General features: G+C 41.8%; 2 protein-coding genes across 5 annotated transcripts in view; one reads left to right on the top strand and one right to left on the bottom strand.

Moving 5' to 3' along the window:
• PRKAR1B (protein kinase cAMP-dependent type I regulatory subunit beta) overlaps positions 1-9,123 on the bottom strand; it is a 103,495-nt gene extending 94,372 nt beyond the window's left edge. Inside the window, exons 1-2 of one of the 4 annotated variants that reach the window (XM_030001629.2) lie at positions 9,001-9,123; positions 5,824-6,030 (exon numbers count right to left, since the gene is read on the bottom strand). In XM_030001629.2, the coding sequence (XP_029857489.1) occupies positions 5,824-6,003 (180 nt within the window). In that variant the 5' untranslated portion in view covers positions 6,004-6,030; positions 9,001-9,123. Of the gene's footprint in view, positions 1-5,823; positions 6,031-6,924; positions 7,035-7,167; positions 7,253-9,000 lie in introns of those variants that run through there. The other 3 variants (XM_030001632.2, XM_030001631.2, XM_030001630.2) reach the window with 3 other exon arrangements.
• A 71-nt stretch (positions 9,124-9,194) lies between these two features.
• The window catches only part of DNAAF5 (dynein axonemal assembly factor 5), a 31,473-nt gene continuing 16,473 nt past the window's right edge, over positions 9,195-24,194 (top strand). Inside the window, exons 1-7 of the mRNA XM_030001628.2 lie at positions 9,195-9,769; positions 10,208-10,392; positions 11,238-11,362; positions 11,819-11,934; positions 15,963-16,195; positions 19,726-19,938; positions 22,088-22,231. Coding sequence (XP_029857488.1) covers positions 9,229-9,769; positions 10,208-10,392; positions 11,238-11,362; positions 11,819-11,934; positions 15,963-16,195; positions 19,726-19,938; positions 22,088-22,231 — 1,557 coding nt within the window. The 5' untranslated portion in view covers positions 9,195-9,228. The remainder of the gene's footprint in view (positions 9,770-10,207; positions 10,393-11,237; positions 11,363-11,818; positions 11,935-15,962; positions 16,196-19,725; positions 19,939-22,087; positions 22,232-24,194) is intronic.

The following is a 24,194-nucleotide window of genomic DNA, read 5'->3' as shown; positions in this document are numbered from 1 at the left end:
TTTAAAATAATTACAGTGAGAAGACAGAAAAGGCTTAAATACCTCTGCTCCTCAAGTCACCTCCTACAGCTGAAAGAGAATAAAAGGAAATAATTTTGAAGATAATTTATTGCCTTCCAGAAAAGCGACTGCCTTGCCTTGGCTAAGCAATCAGTTGTAATGGAAAGGGTCGGTAGCTGTCAGAGTGCTTTGCCCAGTGCTCTGACAACTGTAAAACAGAGAGAATGAGGAGGAATTGCAGCAGTACAGCCTCAAAACGCTTACATCCCTGAATGTGGAGTTTTACCTTGTCCGAGGCAAGTTGCTATGCAGTCCAACTGGCCTCTCAAAAGATTAGTGAGGGATTTGCTGAGCTGCAGACAAGCAGGAGGGTAGGTGCTCAGCCAGTTCTGCAGCCACAGACTCCAACACAGACATGATTTAAGCCCAAGCCCAAGATTTTTTTTCAAAAATCGATTAGTAAAATAAGACTTGAAGGCCCCTATATCTGTTTGGGAGCCTATAATAGGCTGCAGTCAGCTGGGGCAAATATGTGTATGTACCTGTTCCTAGCTGTAAAGGCCTGCTAGTATCAAGAGCTTTCCCAAAGTCTGTTGTGATCTAGTGAAATCTGCCTGACCCAGCACCATTTTTAACTTTACATGAATTTGGCAACATATTTCATTCATGTGTTTAAACCTAAGTATGAACCTGTTTCTTTAAAGCCACTCAGATGCTTAAAGATTAACACAGATTAAGTATCTTGGTGAATGTAAAACATGATAGCTTGAGATGTGAAACAAAGACAACATCCAGACTGACTTCCCTTCTCGTTCCATCACTGCACTCCATTGCTGTTAGTTTTTGACTTTGTGACCAGGAAAGTGTCTCACACTTGTAGACATACAAAGTAAACAGGGAGCTCAGCAATGCTCTAACGTATTCTGCACTAGCTCGTAAAAGCACAGCTTCACTTATAACCAATTTTATTTCTTAGGAAAAAGCTTTTTTTCTCTTTCTGCTCTTATCCCCTTCATCTTCCACCCTTCCCTAAACCTCCTGCATTTAGGAAAGCTTGCCTGAGGGGTTTTAAAAATTCACCTCGTTTTTCCTTTACCTGTTCCAAGAAAACTGTCACCTCTTATAACACTGCCTGTGGCTGACTACGGAATTCACAGAAGTCCGACGTGAGCTGATTTTCATCCAGCTCTCTCCGGTACTGGTATCAGAGGCAGGAGCAGAGGCTGCCCAAGCCTACTCGGAACCAGAGTCACACAGCAAGGGCACCGGTGCTCCCATCATTGCATTGCTATCAGCGTCTCAGGTAGCTCAGGTATGTTCCCACGTGCTTTAGCAAAATTTCTGACCACTGAGCAGATACCACCCGACTGCTTTGCAAGCTTTGAAAGATACAGAAATATTTGTTGTATTAGTCTTTCTCAAACTGCTTAGTTAATGCATTTTTTTGATAGTTTTTCCTCTGTAGGATTTTCCTTCCAATCCATAATCTCTCCTCAGCTCAGTTACACTTCACATAATCACCTGTACTTATAAGAATGAATTTCATTGTTTTGGACAGGTTCTGGCAGAAATTCTTGATTGAAAAATGTCTTGTGACAAAATGTAATACTGGGAGAGACTACTGTTGCAGTAGAAAAGCCTGATGTTCAAATTTTGATGCTCAAATACCTTTGGTTCTGAAACTCTTTATGATAAATAAATAAACTCTATTTTACTAACAGTGAATGAATTTGTAGTTTACTACACACTTCTTTTTCAGTGCTAGTTTACAGCAAACCTGTCACACAAATGCCTTTATTTTTCTGACCAGGTCTGCGTGCAATACTGTCTAACATCACCAGGTGGAGCTACGCAGATAATGTCATTTTCCTTGATTTAATTACAGAGGTTATAGTCCAGGTTTTCCTAAAACTCTCTTTTTGGATGGTACCTGGAGACATGCAGCATCAGCCTGGGTCCATAAAACCACTGCCAGTCCACAGGAATCCAAGACAGTAAGTTCAGTATGTGCAAGACAGTATTTCTTGTATGTGTGCAGGGCAATAGAAGGGACCAGGAGAGAGCTCAGGTCAAGAAGGGATCAGCAAAGACCACCTTGCTCAGCCAGCAAAGCCACTGCTCTGAAATACACTGCATGCAAAATGGCTTCAGCAAACTACTCGGTAATGCCTGAAAATATCCTGCAGGTTCCTGCTGCTTCCCCTTCTTCTGTGTCATTTTCTTCATTAGTTCTACTCCTTATTACAATTTTTTTTCCGCTGAACAACAGTCTAGCTTAGCCTGGCAAGACAACTCCACCTTTGATCATATAATCACAGCACTAAACAGCCTGACACTAATGAAAGTTCTGCAGTCTCAGTATAGCTGAAAACACAAGGCTTTGCCTGTAACTTCTTAGTAATTAACTTTTTTACATAAGGTAAGAACTGGAGATAAAAGATGGGTTCCCTGTCTTTTCTGCTATGCCTTCTTTAGTCCTCAAGTAAACAGGACCTAATTACAGCTATTAAAATAGTGCCAGAGTTTCTTAGCTAACACCTATTCCCCTGCTCTAAAAAAGCCAGTTAATACCCCTAAGGGAAAGGTTTTCCTCACCCCATACACCAACAAAGTGTTCTATACAGTCACAGGGAAATGTAAAACAAATTATTCAAAAGAGAACTTTACATATTTTTTTTAAATCTCAGGTATCTAAACTGTTTTCAAATCTTTTCTGTGCTGGATGGAATGTTAGAGATTTTTACAAAGTAACTGTTAACATAATCAGAGTAGATGTCACCTTGAAGTTTGTAGGTCACAGCATATGAAAACTGACTTGCAAACTTAAGAATATAGAAACTTAGGCTGATTCCCAGCAATTATGGCCATCTTAAGACAAGCAGGTCCTGTCAGTACTAAGTGAACAGAAACATATCTACAATTATTTTCAGAGTTATGTTTTTTAACACTATACTTGACATAAATAAGCTGCAAACTTAAAAAGTCATCAGGCTTTTCTTTCTAACCTTGGCACTTCTCCAGCTGAAAACGACGACTGCAGAATCAAACGTCAAACCTCAATCTCCAGCACTTTCTTCCTAAGTATTTATTCATGTTCTCACTTTACAGCCCTCTCAGGCCATGTCTATACTGTGAAATAAAAAATGGCCCAGCCGTGGACATGAATACTAGCCGAAGACAGTCCACATCCCTCAACTATTAGCTCATTCCCTGGCTCTGTTCTGAGCTGCTCTTACTGACTCCTGCCAAAACAAACCTGCTCCTAGACGTGTTAGACCTAAGAATTATATTTGGGGCCAGTTAGTATTGTGGGGTCAGGGGTTAGTTCCTGGCCCTTTTTCATTTAGCAGTACAGATGCAGGCTGAAGGCAATGGACCTAACTTTGATGTCATCAGAATTAAGGTGAAAAGCATTTATGATCTGGTCTGATCTTGCATATGATAATAAATCTTTCACTTCTGAGTTGATTTTATGAGATGTAGTTAAGAATTAGCAAAATGAAATGAACTTTTTTTTTGTATTCACCTTTGAGGTAGCTCCAGTACATTGATGTGGATCGAGCTCTACACATTTTCCATAAGCTCCTTTTTTAACCCCTTGAAAAATATCCCACACTTTATCTCTAAACTGCCCACATGATTTTTTGACAGATAAACTGTCATTCTACTTCAGTGGAACGTGTTGTCTATTTTAATGAGTTTGGAAAAAAAACCCAAATACCACACTTTGGTGGAAAAATACATGATTTTGTTTAGAAAATCGTGCTTAAGCCGAAAGATTTTCACTCCTCTCCCTGCACAAGACAAAGATTAAAGTAGCTAATAGCAAACGTGCCATATCAGCGTATTGCTCATTCACATACAAAAATCTAACAGGCAATTGCTAAATTCACAATTCCATTAAGATTCTTCAAAGTACTTACATATGACAAATGTCTTCTAAAAACAGGATAGAACTTACTGAAATTATTTCTTTATCTTTACAAGCCTTCCTTCAACTGTTAGTATGCAACCGATCAAGTCAAAATACTATCCTACAGCAGAAAATCCTCCACAGTGTAATTCATATCAAGATAGTCCTTGGAGATGCCTGGGCAAAGAAGTCAAACTGCTGTAGGAACAAGAACTACAGTGCTGGAAATTTCCAAGAGCATCCTAAAGCCCTTAGACTCCACAGGCTTAGCTCCCAGACTGCTCTGCATAGTCAGTGGCAAGATTGTTTCCTTCTGTACTAAGCATGATATTCACTGACTTTGATGCCTTGAGACTGGTTGATTCTAAATCATCTCCTTTCATTTTGAGACAAGTGATATCCATCAGCTTCTGTGTTTGCATCCTGATCTATACCCTACTACAGGATTCTGGTATCTGCTGTTCTCTGGGAAATAACAGATTACATGAAAGAATATATAATTTCTCAAGGGTAGGAACTGCCTTCCTGTCTCAATTCTGTGTACTGTGTTTAGATCAATAAAGCCAAACTCCCTAATACAACTCCTCAAGTAACCCCACTAGCTATGGAGAATAGTACTAAAATACTAAAATACTACAGCATATTTTAACATTTTTTGCAAAAATGGTCTTTATCCTTCTTGCCAGGAAGTCCAGAGTTGCACACATTAACACAGATAACAATTCATAACACGGTAAAGGAAATTCAAGAGATTTCACTCTCTCAAAATGGGTCTTGGCTCTCAGAAGTTTAGAATATGCAGAACTAAGAGATTTTTTTTTAAATAACAAGCATTACAATTAAAAAACGTCTTGTACTTCCTACCCATTCCTGATGTTCCAGGCACTCTTACTGGGCTTCCACCAAAATGCAACATTTGCATTTTTGTAAAGCTACACAAATTTGGCATATACTCACCTATACAAAAATTTATCAGAAAAGCAGACAATGAGATGTATAAAATGTTTATATCACCTGTAATATATCAGCTCTACGTATTATTCACTAGTTATCATTGTTCTTGCTCTGTCCTTACAAAATTCTGTCTCTAGAAGGAAAAACCTACATAAAACCGGTATCTTAAGCCTACAAACTTTAGACATATCCTTCAAAAAAAGTGAATAATGCTCTTCTTAAACTAAGTATACGAATAAAGTCTCTGGCAGACTGAGGACTAACCAACAACTTGCAGCCCTGTGCTCCCATTTATTTCTGGAGAAATCCCATCCCCAGAGAAAAGTTGTGCTCACACAACATGCCATTCCTGCAAAAGGCACCCATAGGCTTTAGAAAGAATTTGTCTGAGAATGTTTTAAAATGTTTCCCCCTCTACGCTGCTTTTGAAGACAGTCACAGTATGCAAAGTCTCTCTTGGAGGATCCTGGGATAAGCAATGCAGATGGGCGAGAGCAGTGTAATCAAATGGCAGTGTCCAATGATTTTCAGAACTTGCTGGTTCCCTGATTTTGTTCAGTTTTAAGGAACGGGAAAACCACATCACCTGGCACTGGAATAAAGAGGGAACAGCATCTTTTGCTCTTGCAGGCAGGTTCTTGCCATAGATGAGAGCTCAGGACACCATGTATCACAACACAAAGTATGCTCGTAACATTTTGGGTCATTTTTAACAAGTGCAGTTTGATGAGAAATTATAATTTTGGTGTTAAGCACAAAAAATTCTATACAATAGCCAATATTATAGTAGACCAGCAAATAAAGGCTTGGGTTTTTTCTTCTACCAGCCTGTCTTTTAACAGTAGCCCGATAATTTGAAATTTAAAAGGAAAATTGTACTAAAATATTTGAAACTTTTTAAACAATCTTTTTCATTTTAAAAATCGAAAATTGTAAGTCACCTGGAAATCACTGACCTTTTCTAATTTTTCAAAGTGTTCTCTGAGGAACTTCATGGGTCGGTCTGGCTTTGCTATGCAAAGGTTTACAATGCACTCTTTCAAAATCTGCTGGATGTTGTGCTTCTGAACATAGAGTTCACATCCCTTCAGGCTCTCATCTTCTTCCACATTGCAGGAAGAAGCAGCAGCAGCCATCTTCAGGCTTGTAAACAGAAAACAGACCTAGGTAAGAAAATGGTGCAAGAAAGAGATAAGAGGCAGTTCCCAAAATCCTTTGTCAGAGAGATCTGGAGGAGCAAAGACATTTTAATATTGCCTGTTGCCTATTCAAGAGCTATCGATTCTGAACGTTTTAATGTTCTGGGGCTGTAGGTGGAAATGCTGAACCATGTCATCTTTGTATGACCAACATAGCAGTAAGTACAAAAAGAGCATTTTAATTCCCAGACGGCAGTCAACCTTTGGAAATAACGGTGCGATTAATCATACAAGGCCATGAGTTTCAAAGACAGCTATTAAATGATGGCGTAAAGTCTTGCTTTCCTATCCCCTTGGGGACTCCCTGCCCATCACTAGAAACCCCGTTTTCTGCAACAGAAGGATTTTTGGTAAATTTTAACATCTCCCCCGTTCACAGCGAACGACCCATCCCGGTCCCGGGGGAGATGGGGAGGAGGGGGCAGAGTCGCCCAAAGGGAAGTTTGGTAACTGGGGGGGGGGAACAACCCCAAACCCCTCTTTATTTCCCCCGGCCAGCATATGACGGCTCCATTAGAACCCAAAATCGGCGAGACCAGCTTTTACACCGGCCTCCCCGCCGCCCCTGCCCGGGACGCCGGAACCCCGGGGCGGCAGAGGCTGAGCGGGGGGCGGCGGGGAGCGGGCACGGCGGCCGGGCCGACCCCGACCCCGGCCCCGGCAGCGGGGCAGGTCCCGGGAGGCGGGAGAGAGCCGAGGAGCACCCCCCCGGGCCCGGCCGGGCGTCCCCCGGTGCCCGAGGCAGCGCATCCCCCGGGCCCGGGCTGGCGGATCGGCCCCTTCCCTGCCCACCCCCGCCGGGCTCCGGGCTGCGGGGGGAGCGCGGGGCCGCCGGCAACGGAGAGGGCCGGTAAATACCTGGGTGGCTGGGGCCGGCTGAGCGGCGGCGGCTCCTCTCTCCTTCCCCGGCGGTGGAGGCGGAGGACGGAGCTCCCCCGCCGGTATCCGCACTGCAGCCGCCGCCGCCGCCTCCTCCTCCCCTCGCTGCCCGCCCGGGGCCGCGGGGCGCCGCGGGGACCCCCCGCACCCCGCCGCTCCCGCACAAAGAGGCTCCGGCCCCGCCGCCGCTCGCCCGCAGGAAGTCCCGCCGCCGTCACTCACCGGCGGGCGCGGCCTTCCCGCCGCCTCCGCGGGAGAGGCGGCACGGACCCGCACCGCGCCGCACGGCCGGCCCCGCCGCCACGCTGAGGACGGGCTGGCCTTGAAGGACAGGCCTGGCCACGAAGTACGGGGCTGGCCGCGAAGGACAACGGCCTGGCCGTGCAGGATGGGCTTGGCCACGACGGATAAGCCTCACGACAGGGGACAGCCTGGACACGAAGGACAACAGCCTGGTCACAAAGGATGGGCTCGCCATGAAAGGTGGCCTGGCCACAAAGAATGGGCTGGCCATGGACAATAGCCCGGCCATGAAGGACGGGCTGGCCATGAAACGTAACCTGGCCAGGAAGAACAGGCTGGCCAGGAAGGATGGCCTGGCTACAAAGGACAGGCTGGCCGTGAAAGGTGGCCTGACTGTGAAGGATGATGGCCTGGCCATGAAGGACAGGCTGGCCACGAAGGATGATGGCCTGGCTAAGAAGGACGGGCTGGCCATGAAGGGTGGCCTGGCCACAAAGGATGGGCTGGCCATGAAACGTGACCTGGCCAGGAAGAACAGGCTGGCCATGAAACATGGCCTGGCCATGAAGGACAATGGCCTGGCCACAAAGGATGGGCTGGCCATGAAACGTGACCTTGCCAGGAAGAACAGGCTGGCCATGAAACATGGCCTGGCCATGAAGGACAATGGCCTGGCCACAAAGGATGGGCCTGGCCACAAAGGATGGCCTGGCCGTGAAACGTGGCCTGGCTAGGAAGAACGGGCTGGCCATGAAGGATGGCCTGGCCATGAAGGATGATGGCCTGGCCATGAAATGAAGGATGGGCTGGCCACAAAGGATGGGCCTGGCCATGAAGGATGATGGCCTGGCCATGAAATGAAGGATGGGCTGGCCACAAAGGATGGGCCTGGCCATGAAGGACGGGCTGGTGAGTCAAGGCAGGAGCACGGCAGCCCCAGTGCTCTGTGGCACACGAGCTGCCAGGCCTGTTGCACCCCACAGCTCTGGAAGGGCTGGGCAGGGCAGCTTACCAGCTCGGTCCCTTGGGTATTTAAAGCAAAGCCATCACACCCAGGAGCACCTCTCTACAAGGCCCGTGAGGAGCGTGGTCGCAGCTGGGACTCGGCCACAGGCCAGCGCCTTTGCTGGGCCAGGCGCTGGCGTGCGCTGCCAGCAGTGCTCCAACGGACGGTAATATTTCCTCTGTTCCCGGGGAATTCACGCTTGTGGATCCCACAGAATAAAGGGTGAATAAGGACCCCAAAGGTTCACAGTCAAGCTAGGAGCAGCATAACAAGAGAATAAAGTCCGTGCTGGTAAATACAAGGCTATTTTAAAAGGATAATATGAATTAGTTCTGCGGTTTATTGCAGTTTGAACTAAGTATGATTAGTCAAGGAAAAGACCCCGACAACCCTTTTGGTTTGATGGGCGTTGATTGCACAGTCACCAGAATAGCACACAAAAGTTATGTTGTGTAAAGGACGTGCAAGCACAATATGAGCACAGTATCTATACACATTAACTAATACAAATGAACACTAAAAATTGTGTAAAGCTGTTGCAGAAACCGGTGCCCCTGCAGTATTGATCCCTCCAGAGAAAAACAGAGAAGGGAAAAGCGATGCCAATAGCGTGTTACACGTGAAAGTTTCCACACAGTAACACCCTCATTCCCAGCAGGTGTGCTGTGCTGTGCTGTGCTGTGGTGGGCCGGGTCCCTTCGCCCTTCCCCTCAGTCCTTCCACCCGCGGATTTCTCTCAGGTTTGCGTCTCTTTCTCCCCGCGTGATGCGAACAACGGGCCCCTCTCTTGCTGGTAGCTATCGTACCTGCTGAAACTACCGCCCTCCCGCCTCGGTGCCTTGCTGTGGGGCCCGCGGCGTCCCCTCAGAGCGGCGGAGACACGGCCGCAGCGGGGCCGTCCTCTCCCGCCCTGTCACAGGCGGGACCAACCCGGCCCGGCACGGCTCGACCTCGCCGTAAAGCGCTCGCCCGCCGTCGTAAAAGCCTCGCGCGTCCTTAGCAACGCCGCCGCACTTCCGTGGCGACGGCGGAACATGGCGGCGGCCGGGGCGGCCGGGGCGGCCGAGGTGGCGCAGGCCTTGAGCCGGCCCCTGAGCTGCCTGCGGGAGCCCGACTGCGGCCGGGCGGCTCGGCTGCGGGCGCTGGAGGCCATCCGGGCCGAGGTGCAGGAGCGGCCGCTCTCGGCCGCAGTGGTGCAGGAGGTTTTCGGGGCGCAGCTGGTGCGGCCGCTGGCGCGCTGCCTGGCGGGGGACGCGGCGGAGCGGTGCCGGGAGCTCGCCCTCCAGCTCCTCTGCCACGGGCTCAGTCGCGGCGACCGGCCCGGCGAGGCGCTGCCCGTCCTCCTCCCGGCCCTAGCCCAGCGCCTCTGCCCGCCGCAGGGCTTTGAGCCCAGCGAGGAGTTGCGCCTCGGCCTCGTCCAGCTCCTGAGCCTCCTGCTGCAGCGCTGCGGGGCCTCCGTGGGCCCCTACCTCACCGACGTTATCCGGATCCTCCAGGCCACCCTCCTCGACCACTATGCCGAGGTCAGGCGTGAAAGTTGCAGGTGTGCCGTGGCCTGCGCCCAGGCCGTGCCAGGTGGGGCCTAGGGATGGGAAAGGGGGGGAGCGGTGGGCTGATGTGAGCCTGCAGTCTTCTGGGGGGACAGGGGCTGTGGTAGGGACCAGTAGGAAGTTACAGGGATGGAACCAGGAGAGAGGAAGAGAGGGAAGAAGTTGCACACACCCTCACAGGTGCGCCTGGCAGGCCTTGGAGGATCTGTTGGAGAAGAACCATGCCAGGGATGGATGCTGTGCCGTTACAAAGTGTGGGTAGTGGTGGGGGGAGCGGCTTAGGGGAGTGCATGTGGGCTAGTGTTTGGCTTTAATATAGTATAAAGTTAAATTTGCATGCTACATAAATGCAGCGACATTCATCAGGCTGCTGTTCGTAGTGTTATGGATATCATGTTTCTCAAGATCTGTCACCCGCGTAGAGGAAGGCATGTCTGAAGTTTCTGTCTCTCTGCCCTAACAGAGCACTTCCATATGCAGTCAGAATCTCTGATAAAACCCTTAATGCAAACGATTTCGCACCAGCACTACAGAGTTCGTGTTGATGTAATTCAGGCTACTGGAGCAGTGATACAGTTTGGAAATGGAAAGTCTGTGGATGATGTTCTGTCTCATCTGGCCCAGCGATTATTTGATGAGATTCCCAAGGTGTGCCTTTTTTTTTTTTTTTTTTTTTTTCCCTCCTGGATTTACTTTAAATCTGCTTTGGGGTGGGTTTTTTGGTGTTTCCTCGCCCCCCGCAACTTTCAGGTTTCATTCATTCAGTTGAGATATGTAAATATGTCACATACAGGCTTTGTCAACTGAAAGCTATCCAAAACCAAGGCTGGTGATCTATTCAGCTGCTGTCTAACTCTGCAGGCTGTTGAAGTTTGTAGGCACCTTTTTATTTTAATGGGTGCCTTCTATTCTGTCTTCAATTCTTCTGTCAAATCTCTGGGACTTGATTCTGTGGCCTTTTCAGATGCTTAACAAACACTTATGGTATTGGTCCCTTCATAAGGTGCAACTGAGGCAGTAATTTTAAAATGTGTAACTTACTCAAAATATTTTAGTTACGATTATTGAGTGGGTGTATTCACATTATTTAATTTAGGCTTCCTTTATAGTGAACAGAGAAAACTGTCTTCTGGAGATGTGCTTGGAAAGCTTCAAATTCCAGAGAAATGTACATTTCTTACATTCTCAGAGAGATATTAACCGTGAAAATTTAAAGTCTTCTGAGTTAGATCTGTATCTTGTCTTTCTCTCAGAGATGTGCTTTTATGCAGCAAATAGTCTAAGATTTAACTAAGCCAGAGTGAGAACACAAGAGGGAGCATGATACCTTGCATGTTACTTAAGATGCTTGCTGCAAGTGAGGAAATCCTGGGTTCTTGTAATTTCTTCTGAGACTCTTGATGCAGTTTGCCAAGTCTTATATACTGAAAGCAATTTTTTTTTCCCTAGTATTTTCCTGACATATTTAAAATAGTCTTTTTGTATCCATGTAGGTTCGGCACGCTGTAACAACTGTCATTGGAGAATGGTTGTTGCACCTACAAGATAGATACTCGTATTTTCACAAGTTGATCCCTTTGTTACTTGGTAGCTTTACTGATGAAATTCCTGAAAATACGTAAGCAGAACACGTTTTTTGGTTTTTTTCTTTTCTTTTTCTGTTCCCCCTAAATAGTTGTCATACATGGAAATGTTTCTATGTTTATAGAGGTATTGCTTGGAGGAGAAAAACCCACATTACCACATTTGCTTGTTTGTTTTCTCTTAAACCCGAAACGATAGCATTATCTTCATTAACTTTTGTTATATTGCCCTTTTATGATACCTTCAAGTAAGTATGAGAGAGACGAAGACGGAGAGGTAGACAGAGACAGAATTATCCTTTGGAAGGGGTGACCTCTGTCCACTGAGTACAAAAGAAGCACAAACTCTCAACTATATGCCTAGGTTAAATGGCAGGAATGCTTCCCATCCTTCCACCTGAATTTAAGAAGTCAGATTTTCTAGAATTCTCATTTTAAAATGTTTTTCTTTTTGGGGCATGATGGTATAAAACTCTTTATTTTATGTCTAGGAAACTGGCTTGGACTTATTGGGAAAAGATAGGCTTGCAGTGGGAGAAAGAGAATGAAGAAGATCTGAAGGATAAGATGGATTTTAGTGTTTCACCGTCTTATTATCCCAAAGGAGGTAAGTGTTGCACTGAAAGTGGTTTTTACTTCCTGAATACTCCCTGAGAGCTGCAGTGCAGTAATGACAGCAGAGCCGGATGTGTAATATTTATTATAAGTTGTAATATTATTTAATGTATAGGGGTAGCATATATATATAAAAATATATAGCATATATAAAATTATTTAAATTAGTTATATTAAATTTAAATGAAAAAAAAACATTTGTTCAGTAACTACATTAATTTTTTCCATTAATCCCAAAATGTATTTTGGAGAAAGAATAAATGAAAATGCTTGTGCTGAAAAAGAGGTAAAGCAGTGCTGCAGAAGCAGCAGAAAGTTCTCCATTAGCCAACAGCCAGGTGGAGAATGGGCATAGAGATGACCAGAAAGGAAGGCAGGGTTGAAGAACCTGTGAGCTGAGTCCCTGAATAATGAGAACTAGACACGGCATTAATGATCCACAGAATTGGCATGGAAGAAAAATTTGCAGTGAAATGATTTCAGATATCTTTGTGAGACACTGGGATGCTAACTAAAATCTGCCAGTGTACATGAAGAATGCGGGAATAGAAACAATAATTTCCTTTATTATACACAAAAAACGAGATATGCAGCATGGTTAGATTACTTTTTAGTACCATTTATAGGTAGCTTTAAAACGTTATGTTTGCAGTAGCTTGAAGCTTGTTTCCTGTCTCAGGTTCATAAAGTTAATGTTTAAAAATATGCATATGGGTGTCGGTAAGAGAGAGGGTTTAAATGGGTCGTTTATTGATTTCTATACTCATATTTAACAGAACAAAAACTCTTTTGGTGTGAAAGAACAGGTTCATGCTTGACTTGTGCCTACGTGACAATCACATCACAGAATACCCAGCAGCAAAATCCTTTCCATGACGGTGGCTTCCGGAGTCCTTTCTTCTTTGAAATTACACCTTTTTTTTTTTTTTTTTTTTTTTTAACCCCCTTTAAAGTTGTTTTACTCAGTAATGCTTGAATGAAAGGGGAAGCACTTCATAATGGTGACTGGTTTGACAGAACTGTTTAGCTTTGAAGACAGGCAAGTTGATCTGTTATCCTTTCCAATTTTTTTTTCTTTCTTCCTTATTTTATATATAATATTACCTCAGGGGTTTGTAAATGGTAAAGAATGCTTTACTTCCAGTAGTGATGGCAGAAACATATTTCTTTTTTTGGCAGTCAGAGAATTTTTTAACACGCATAAGCTGATGAAGTTGAGTGTCTAAGCTCCAGTCACTTATTTTGCAATGACCATGATATAGTGAAGGTCATAAAGGGCTTCCCATGCTAGTCCTTGAAAAAGTTGTTACCATTTATGTCACTAATATTGTTATCTTGTTCAGTTTTCTCTAGGTGTGTTTTTTTTTTTTTTTAGAAAGGGACACCTATCAATTACTTCATAATTAAATGACATGTACCTCTGAAATAACCTTCTTAGCACAATAAATATGCTCCATGAATTTGGGCAACTTTCCAGCCCTGCAATTAATTGACTTTTCCTGCATCTTGCTTGGTAGAATGATGCAGTTAAGGCTTGAATGTGACACACACGCGCGCGCGCGCATGCACGCGCGCAAACACACACACACACACAACTAAAGAATATTTTAAAGAAATGACTGAGTCCCAAATTAACGGTGACTTTAAGATATAATTTCCTGCTGCTTATCTTTACTTCCAAATTGTATGTCTTATTAACAGTCAGGCTTTATGTGACAGAAGAAAAATGAGAGGAAAGGATGATTGGCTACCTAATCTTACAGATAAGAAACTTTATCAGAGATGCTAGTATACCTTAGTTTCAAGTAATAATTTGTGGTGTCCTGCCACAGACTGTATATGGGTGAGTTGTTGTTATGTGTGTCATTCCCCTCCACAAACATTTGTTTGTTTTTTTTTAATATGGTAAAGATGTATTTTAACACTTTGTTGCCCTTTCTTCTGACTTATTTAATGTACTGGAATATCTTTTTACAACTGTGAGCTTATAGTACATTTTACTTGCCTATCTTTGTCCAACTGTTAAGATAATGGACCTGACATATGAGCCCCCCTGTGCTTTGATCTCACAATGACAGATATTGCAGGTCAGAGGAAGAGTAGAGTTAGACCTCATACCTCGTGTCATCCAACCAACCAAATAGCTTTCCTTTGAGCAACAGCAGTCATTGCCTTAGGATACAGGTGCAGACAGTTTATAGCAGGGAAGTCCTTGACAGGAGTAGCTACAGGGATAAATGCCTGCATTTGAACATCTGAAATGAAGGAGCTGCTGATAAAGGATGGTCCAAATTCTTTAAACAAAATTCTGCCTCAGGTTGAATAGGATGCCAGTTTGTATTTGCTGTCTCAAGTTGATTTCTTTATTTGACCTTTTGCTATTCATTGTCAGTTTTCATAATCCAAAATGTTATCCTCCATTGACAAAAGAAGCAGTAATTCGTGTCCTGATGCTTGAATTTCTCCCCCACCCCACCCCCCCACCCCCCACTCTAGGTATTTCGTAGGCATTTCTATAAGCCTTTTGTAGTCTTCAGACCATTTACTTTAGTCTGTTTTCCTTTTAGCATTTGTAGTTACACGGGCCAATGCAGGAAAATATCCTGAGACAACTCAGTTGTTTCCTTTCTGAGCCTTTACAGGAGAACTCTGTACCAGAAATGAAAAATGCACTCGCACAGTCAATGTTTTTTGATACCTCATAATGAAAAATGTTTAATTCTTAAAACAGTATGTGAACATAGTGTGTGGCAATTATAAGATGGTGGTTCTCAGAGAACAACTTTTCAGGTTTTGTTTGTATAAGCATGTACAATGTAAAGGAAGAAAAATCTGGCTGTGGAGAAAGTCACTAAAAAGTTTATTGCAGTTCTTTGGAAAGCATTGTCATAGCTTTATGAGTAAAGTACAGAAATGGAAGTTTGATAGTTGCTTGTGGTATTGGTCAAATTGCTTCTCTGAGTCTCAGTCATTTATAAATGAGCTAAGATGTAAATTTGATGATTACCAAGACAGGACAGTAAGTATTTGTTGAGGAAGGTAAGTTTATTAGTTCTCTAGAAGTCTGCATCTTTTATTGAGGTAGGGAATATGTATTTATAACACTTTGGGGTTTTCCTTAAAACCAAAAGATAACAACAAAACCCCACTTTTCCACAAGGTCTTTACAAATTAAATTCAATCTAAAAAAAAAAAAAAAAAATTCCCCCCCACCTCCTGTATAATCTTTCATACTATTTTGAAATGTGTTGTTTAATATAAAAAGCGGACAAAGATTGAAGAGACACATCAGTGAGCCCCTTTTCCTGAAAAGGCCGTAGCAAAGAGATCATATAATAGCTGTGATTTTTAAAATGCTATCAATTTGCTTGACCTGATCTATTGCACAGCACTTGTACAAGTCATAGTACCCTTTCTACTTTTAATTTTCTAGATACATTTTTAACCTTTTCCTTTAGAGGGCACAACTGACATTGTCTGGTTTACTGCAGTGCATGTCCCCTGTACTATTTGTGACTTCTACCTTTCTTTCCCCCTCCAAATTATATTTAACTCAGTGATACCACAATGTTTGCATGCGAAAGTCTTTCTTCCGTTTTATCTCTGTGTTGTGTGTTTCAGTTTATTTTTTTAATGGGATTTGTGCTGCTATAAATATTAAAAGGAAATTATTAAGCTGTGTTTTCTGAAGTGCGTAGCGTCCCATATTCATTTAAGTTGTCTTTCTCTTCTCCCTCTGTAAACATTTTAAAACTTGTAATGTAAATCACCATGCAGTAATAAATATGTAAATATTCAGAGAGCTGTGTGGAGTTTAAATTCTGCAATACATATTAAAGAATGCAACTTGCGCAGGTAAATTCCTCAGCAGCATTTGACTTTTTTTTTTTCCATGCTGAAGCAGACACCCATAGCTCTTACCTTGGAGCATTTAAAATTTTCTAAAGATTAATGTGCATTGGCTTTTCCTTTGATACTTCTTTTTGTTTTGTTTTTGTTTGTTTGTTTGTTTTCTTCTAGTGACTCGACCAGGACTAGGTTGTCGGGAACTTGTGTCCAGAAACCTCTCCAAAATTCTTCCGGGTCTCTGTCATGATATAACAGACTGGGTTGAAAGCACAAGAATAAAAGCATCCCAGCTTCTGTATACGTTATTGCTACATGCAGAGGATCACATAACACAACACATGGAGCTACTGCTTAGAACTTTATACCAGGCATGCTTGGATGAAGAAAGCAATGTGGTTAAAAATGTAAGTTTAATCTTTTTAAGTATCTATTGTACACTGAATAAAGACCCTATCCTTAGAGTCCCGAGTCCGTCTTCTGACAGTTGACCTTACCTTAGGTCACTGGAAATTGCCCATGACTGAAGGATCAGGCTCAGGTTTTTATGGATGTTAAAAACATATGAACATTATACTTACTGTTGTGGTTTAACCCCAGCAACTAAGCACCACACAGCCACTCACTCACTCCCCCCCTACCCAGTGGGATGGAGGAGAGAATCGGGAAGAAAAAAAAGTAAAACTCATGGGTTGAGGTAAAGGTAGTTTAACAGGACAGAAAGGAAGAAAATAATAATTATAATAATAAAATGACAATAATAAAAGGATTTGAATATACAAAACAAGTGATGCACAATGCAATTGCTGACTACTTGCCGACCAATGCCCAGTCAGTTCCCGAGCAGCGATCCCACCCCCCAGGCCAACTCCCCCAGTTTATATACTGGGCATGACATGACATGGTATGGAATACCCCTTGGCTCAGTTTGGGTCAGCTGTCCTGGCTGTGCCCCCTCCCAACTTCTTGTGCCCCTCCAGCCTTCTTGTTGGCTGGGCATCAGAAGCTGAAAAATCCTTGACTTGGTATAAACGCTACTTAGCAACAACTGAAGACATCAGTGTGTTATCAACATTCTTCTCGTACTAAATCCAAAACATAACACTATAGCAGCTACTAGAAAGAAAACTAACTCTATTCCAGCTGAAACCAGGACACTTACTCTCTTACTATGTTAAAATAAATGTATTCTTGTATTACTGGTATGAAGACCAATAGTAAAGTTATTTAAGTACTGTTTAGTTTATATGCCAACCCCATGAAGCATTGATAATGATCTCTCTAAAAATCATAAGCAGTGGATTAAAGTATAAAAGCCTTGCGGCAACAAATTCAATTAAAAAAAATGTGTAGGTCGTGCCCTTTCAAGTTAATTTCACTTATCTCTCCCTGCTGCATAATTCAACCATAATTCCGATCAAATATTGAGGTATGTTTATTCCATGTGATATCCATATTCAGTGTTTGAATACTTGACTTAATGTTTGTAAAATGCCTTTTTTTTTTAATGTGTTTTTGTGAGGAATAATTAGTATTAGTATTGATGCTCTCAACACTTTGATCAACAATAAATCAATAAAACAGGTATAGCTGAAGACAGATAAATTTAGCAGAAGATAGGCAGCTGATACAAATGTTTTTACAATTTTAAGATAAAATCTTCTGTTCATATTTCTATACAAGGAAGAGAACATATGTATAACAAAAAAAAATAATCCACGTAACTTACTTTAGAGCTACAGATTTTATTGCTTTGGGAAAGTGGAAGAATGTGTTCTGCTTACTGGACGCAAGTAGTCCAACCAATGTCAGAAAAGTTGATTTCCTAAATCAGGCTTTTCTTTAAGTTCCTGCTATCAGTTGAGCTGTACAGATCGTGAAGTCCATTTCTGAAATTATCCTTTTTCTTCTTTTTTTTTTCCTACAATTTGTTGTTGTCTTTAGTCTTTCTTAGTACTACTTGTCTCTCTGTTAATTTTTCCTGAGTTGTTCCTCCCCTCCCCCAATTCCTACTCTGTTATCCCCTTCTAGCTATTCCACCCCTATTTCAGAACCAGCATCTGACCTTTACGCTATATGGCTTTACAGTGAGATTGAGCTTGTAAACTAAGCCAGTCACACACCAATCAATAGTAGACAGAAGTAAACCTGGAATGCTGTCAGAAGGCATCTTGTTGTTTCAAAAAGGGGTATACAGGCCTTAAGAAATCAATGTCCCAGGATTGAAGTAAGAGATATGCCACTGTGGGTATGCAGCTTTTCAAGTTACTCAGTCCTGGTATAAAATATATAAGAAAACTTAAATAATTAGAAGAATAAACCCATGCAGCACTGCTGTTCTCATCAAATTTCCTATCTAGTGCTTGTTGCTATAAATATAAATTCAAAAGTATGTGTTCAAGCAACACATAGGTTTTTTCCCTTGCCTTTTTTTGACCATACTTGTCTCTTTCTTAGAATTCAACCACTAGTCTTCTCGCAGGTACTTCCAAGGGATTTATTCCCAGTTAGATGTTTCTGTATTTAATTTTACTCTTCCTTGTGCCAAAATTTAAGATTCAGCAACTTCTGTTTGTGCATGCCTTTTATGTCCTTAGTGATGCTGCTTCTCAGGGTACTGTGATTATCTCCTCTATTGTTTGTCACTGTAGAACCCATTTCAGAGCAGCCACCAACTTGGAAAATGTACATGTCTTTCTCCAGCCTAGTAATACCAAAGGTGATGTATAAAAGACCAGATGGTCTCTTACCCTTTTTCCTTTTTTTTAATTTTCTTTTTGTCCTTTTTCACCTGTTAAAATGAGTAGATAAATTGATCCATATAAATGTATCAATTCGTATTTTTGAACTGTTTAATTGTATTGTCCTTTTCCAGTTTTCAGAGCACTAAGTCTTTTTCTTTCTCTATGGCAAATATGGAGGAGAACAGGGTTCACATCGACATAGAGTATGTTATAACTGTTTTGAGTCTTCACCCTTGTGACAAGAAATAGCTATATATAGTGCAAATTTAAACTACAGAATTCATGGCTGCATGCTTCCATTGAGACTAAAAAAAAAAAATAGGATGGTTCAGGTATTAATAAAGTGCAGTTAAAAATCCATGGCTAAATCACTAGACTAAAAATTATATACAAAGGGAAATAAGCTTACATGTTTGGGGAAATGAGCCAGCCATTAAATAAATGGGTTAGGAAGAAATGTTCGTGTTGCACAAGTAATGGTGCAGTAGTTGACTATATCTTTATTCATGCACGTGATTGTAAATATTGGGCATCAGTCAGGGAGTGAGCTCTGGTGTGATGGTGTTTCATGTGGAATACAACATACCGATATGTCTGCTAAGCAGAGATGGGATCAAAGAGTGTGAGTATCATGGGGAATGCATAGTAATTTAAGCCTTTTCAGTTAGGGAAGTAAGAGATTGAAAGCAGTGGGCAGTTCCCCCATGGCAGTGCTTCCACACTAAACCAGACCTGTAACGTCAGTGTCAAAATATAGTACAATAACAAAAAAATTCCTCTTTTGGGGTTTCATTGTTGTTGCTTTTAATAGGTGGGTGGTGGGTGCATTAAGAGTATGTGTCAGAGCAGCATTTGCAGGACAAAATGCTAAACCACTAAATCTGGTTATTCTAAACTGGTGACTTTATTACACTGAGAGTTTTACACTTCATTTCTGTGCATTACTTTCTCATGGAAGTTCGTCTGATGCTGAGAAGAGTGCTTGCATGCCTTATTATGTGCTTGCTGAACACATGTCAAGAAAATTTCTTCATGCATATAATCATTACTGAGTGAGTGGAAAAGTCCTACAAGGCAACTGCTGAAGCATTTAAAATAACAGCTGGAATCATAAAAAGAAAAAGCCTGTGATATGTTGAATGGTCTCTGTGTTTTCAGGAAAATCCTCAAGTTATTCCTGTTCTTTTTTTCAGTGTGTGAAAGCAGCAGAATTGATTGGAATGTTTGTCAGCCCTAAGGTGTCATTGAGATTAATCACATCAGCCTTTGGGAAGACACCTAAGCCATCTTGTATAATGGTTCTAACTGCTGTGATTCGAGGTAGCCCAAAAGAAATCTTGCAGCCTCATTTGACTGATCTTGGCAACACACTGTCACAAGCTGGAGTTTGTCAACGATCTGAAGAGGTAAGGCTAACTGGAAAATACACAGCAGACCAAAGTTTTACACCGTGGTGTTCTCAACTTATTTTTTCCCTTGTTCTCCCTGAATGCTCCCATTCCTATCCCTCCCTTGCACATCTACCTCACCCTATCTCAGGATATAGTTGTGGACATGTGTCTGAGACAAAACAGGAGCTTCGCTATCCTCCCTGGGCCATGTTGTGGTCTCCTGGTCAAATCTGCTGTTCCCCAAAACTTGCTAGCAGTCCATTGCCTCAGCAGATGTGGGCTCAAGTTTGAGAACTGCTGTAAAAGGCTTCAGATAGTGGGAGGAAAATGAAAAGGTATGACAGGGAGAGGAGAAGCTGTTTGGTATGTACTGTACTAATAGAGGACTACCTTCGCTGATCCAGAGGCAGAATTTAACCCGTGTTTTGACATGCCTTGTGTTCACAATCCAAACAAGATCATGTATTTTGATCTTCATCAGTAAAAATGATTGAAAACTTTTCACAGTCCATTGTAATTGGCATGTCAGGTTTCCCAAGGAAGATTCCCTCTTAATTATTTTTGGTTTTTATCATTATTATTATTCTCCATTTTAAAACAAAGGTACCAGTGCTCTTACATGTATGTTTAGGAGCATGCTTTGTAAACTGTTGGGCCTGGTCACTTCTCTTTAAGTCTTTAAGTGAGAATCTAGGAGGAAGACCTTTATAAATTAGAAATTTGCTTTCAAGTGTACCCTTAACTAACAGCTGAGCCTGAAGACCATTTTCATTTTAGCATTTGAAGAATGTTCATCAATTGCTATATAAGGAGGTGAGAGATTCTCTTCAGTGTGGAATGGAGATTTTTAACTTCCAGGATTTCCCCCCCCCCCCCCCCCCCCCTTCAGTTGCTCAGATGTGGAAAAAGATCTGTTAGAGATGCACAGGAAGAATCCCTACAATTTCCCTCACAAATGGAATTCTAGCTTTCATTCCACCAAAAGTTTGTCAGGCCCCTGCTCTTAAGATGACCAAAAAAGGGCCAGTGCTGTGCCTTCAGAAAACTGACTTCATGTTTGATGCAGACTTCCCTTTAAAACAGTTATTCATGACTGAATCTAGCATAATTGTCTTTTCAAGTCAATGTAAGAAATACGTTTGAAGTTCTTCCCTCATTAGGTTTCTTCCCTAATGGAATATGTACCAGTGATGCAGTAATTAACCTTAATCTCCATGAAGCCTGTGATGATTAGGAACTCGTATAACTGGAAGCACTATAACCTGATTGTTCAAATAACAATCCCCTGAAGTATATCTGCAAGATTACTATGAGGCCTTAAGCTTACCACTTCAATTTGGCATTAGATACAGCAGACGCATTCATCTGCAGCTGAAGCATTTGGTGGTATTGTTCTAGCCTTTGGCGTTGGAAAACAATCTTTCTCTATTTTAATAGCGAACGCTGCATAGACACTGTTTAGCTAAGGATTGACCATGTCCGTGAGATTAATAGCATTTATAGTTAACCTATTCCTAGACTTTTTCCTAGACTAGCTTTATTTTTCGGAAGTAAACTTGTAACTATGGCCCCTTCTGTTCGTTCACTGTAATCTGACAGCTTCATGGAATGTCTGATGAACTTTATCATGTCAGTTAGTTTGCAGTAACTTCTAACAATATTGACTTCAACTGCTATCAGTTGAATCAAGGTAACGTATTATGTTGCATCGAATGAGATAAATTGACTAAGATAAAAGCAGATGCTCACGTTTTCTTGGTTTATGTATTTAACCATTATTGTTCCATTCAAAATAGTCAAACATGGAATATTTGAAAAAGTTGTAACAAATACGTTATTAACTAACAAATTGCACTTCAGAATGTGAAATGCTTTGATATTTTTATTCACAGTGGAGCAATTGTGTGAAAAAGAGCAAAGTCATTTATTTTGTTAACAGGACAAGGTAAATACAAGCAGTGTGGGAGGAAGATTATCTTGTATTCTATAAAAAGAAGAATGTAGGTAATCAAAAGAACTAACAGGAAATCATCAGTATGTTACCAATTTAGGGGATTATACAGTGCTCAGATTTTATTATTGGCATTTCCCATATCTCTCCTTTAAAAATAATGTTACGTTTTCTAACAAAACATAATAAATTTATGCTTTTATTAAAAAATAGGTCTTTTATATGGAGCAGTTGCTTTATTGTGTACAAGCATTGATTGAAGTATGCCAGGAAGACTGCAAAGAAATTAGCTTCCAGCTAATGAAAGTTTTGGTGACAATAATGGCGATACCATCTTCTCAGCACCTTAAAGAAAAGGTAAACTATGAGCTGGTTTAATATTTTGTTGTGTTTCTGATTTTTACTATTGATATGACGCTTTGTCTGAACAGAGCCATAATTATTTGTCTTGCTGTTAGGTTGAAACCACAGAAATCCTTAACTAAAAGCTCATCCACAAAGATTGGTGAAGTTTGAAATTATTTGGTGTTGCATGACCTTGACTGTACCCTCTGTCTGTCTCCTCATCTTTTTCTATAGCTGAAATTACTTTGGGTTTAATCTGTTTAAAACAGATAAAGGCAATTTCTCCAGAAGAATAAATCATTAAAATCTTAACTATGTAAGAGCTAAGAACTTGTACAATACTACTGGTTTTGTTTGGGGATTGCTTATTTTTCATCTGTACGTGCGTGTGTGTATATAGGAATCTGTTTCAAAAAATTATATAGAATCATAATAGTTAAACATTTAGATATACATATAACTTCATCAGATTCACTCTTAGAATGAAAGAAGCATGAGGAAATACTTGGATTCTGTGTTTAGTCATAAAACTGTTCTGCAAAGATCTATCCCTGTGGCACTGTTCTGATGGTTAGTTAATATTTCGAAGTCACTATGAAGGCTGAAAGATCTATGAATGTTATAATTTTTTAGTCAAAATATTGATATTTCTGCTTTGCCAGATCACAGTTCATAGTTGTTAGGTGCTACATCTATTTCCAGTTTGAAGATCTCAGTTTAATGTTGAATCCGGCAAATCCACAGGGCTGTAATTAAGATTAGCAGCAACAGAGACTGGGGTCTTAAAGGTTATTTCTTTTATGGAACTGGAAGACAGGGTTGTGCTAGGGTTAGGGTGGGACTAAAGTTGAGGTTAAAGTCTAGGGCAACAGTGGTGCCAGAAGAGCTGAATGTGCTGTTGCATCTTGCAAACACTATAAGACTAGAATGTACACTGATGTTTCTAAGGCAAATATCAGCTCCTACATAGGTGTGGTCTGCAGAAATCTGGTTAACATCTGAGTTTGGCTGACATAACAGGAAAGGATATTACTCAGGTAAGAAACTTAGGAGTTGGCCTTATTGCTACATCTTGTAAGGCTTGTTCATGGGCTGTGGGCTGTATCAGTGGGGAGTAATGGCTTGTGGCTAGTCCGAGGTTGTGCATCTTTTGCTGTACATACTGTATATGATTAATACCAGAATTAAGTTTGGAGTTGGGTTTACAGTTTGGGACAGCAGATCCTGGATAACTATGTTTCTTCATAATTTTGGTTGAAGGCCCATAGAGTTAGAATATGTGCTGGTTCTGAGAAGGGCCCTAGAATTCGGTTTTATTTTATGGCCCAAAACAGTATGGGGTCTGTAGGCTATAGTTACAACTAGATTTTTTTTTTTTTTTTTTTTAAAGTGTGCTTCGATTAGGTTTCAGAATAGATGGCTTGACGTACATTACTGGACCATGGGAAGCTCACAGTTGGACGAGGGCTGCCATTGGCCTAGAAGAACACTTTACTTGGGTGGGTATTAATCACTGGGCCGTGGTTTAGGTAAAGTTTTGGGACAGGAGGTGTTCAAGGGTTTATGCTTGTTGCTGGATTCTGCAAAGCCTAGGGCGTGCTGTTGGTGCTGGTTGAACTGTTGATGCTTACTTTTTAGGTGGATGTAAGTCACTGGATTATTGTTAATGTTAGGTTATACACAGGAGCACCCAAGTGGCCAGGAAAAACTCAAATTTATTTTCTGACTATTAAAGAACAATTCACCTATAGATCAAAACTATTAGCCTTAAAAAAATGATAGTTTCATAATCGATTTTTTTATCTTTAGACAAATATCAGACTGATTTTACCGTAGTTGACCTTTTTACCTCCCCACCAGAACCAAAAGTTTAAATGTTGCAGGAATCCTTTAAAATCAAGGACATCTGTAGATGCCCTGATAATAGATGAGCTTTTTTGGCTAAACATTATCTCACCCCCTTATTTCTCTCTTG

The sequence above is a fragment of the Aquila chrysaetos genome, chromosome 25, assembly GCF_900496995.4.
Source record: "Aquila chrysaetos chrysaetos chromosome 25, bAquChr1.4, whole genome shotgun sequence".
In the NCBI taxonomy this organism is placed as follows: Eukaryota; Metazoa; Chordata; class Aves; order Accipitriformes; family Accipitridae; genus Aquila; species Aquila chrysaetos.
Note: the sequence above shows the minus strand (reverse complement) of the source record. Positions and strands in the feature narration are given on the sequence as shown.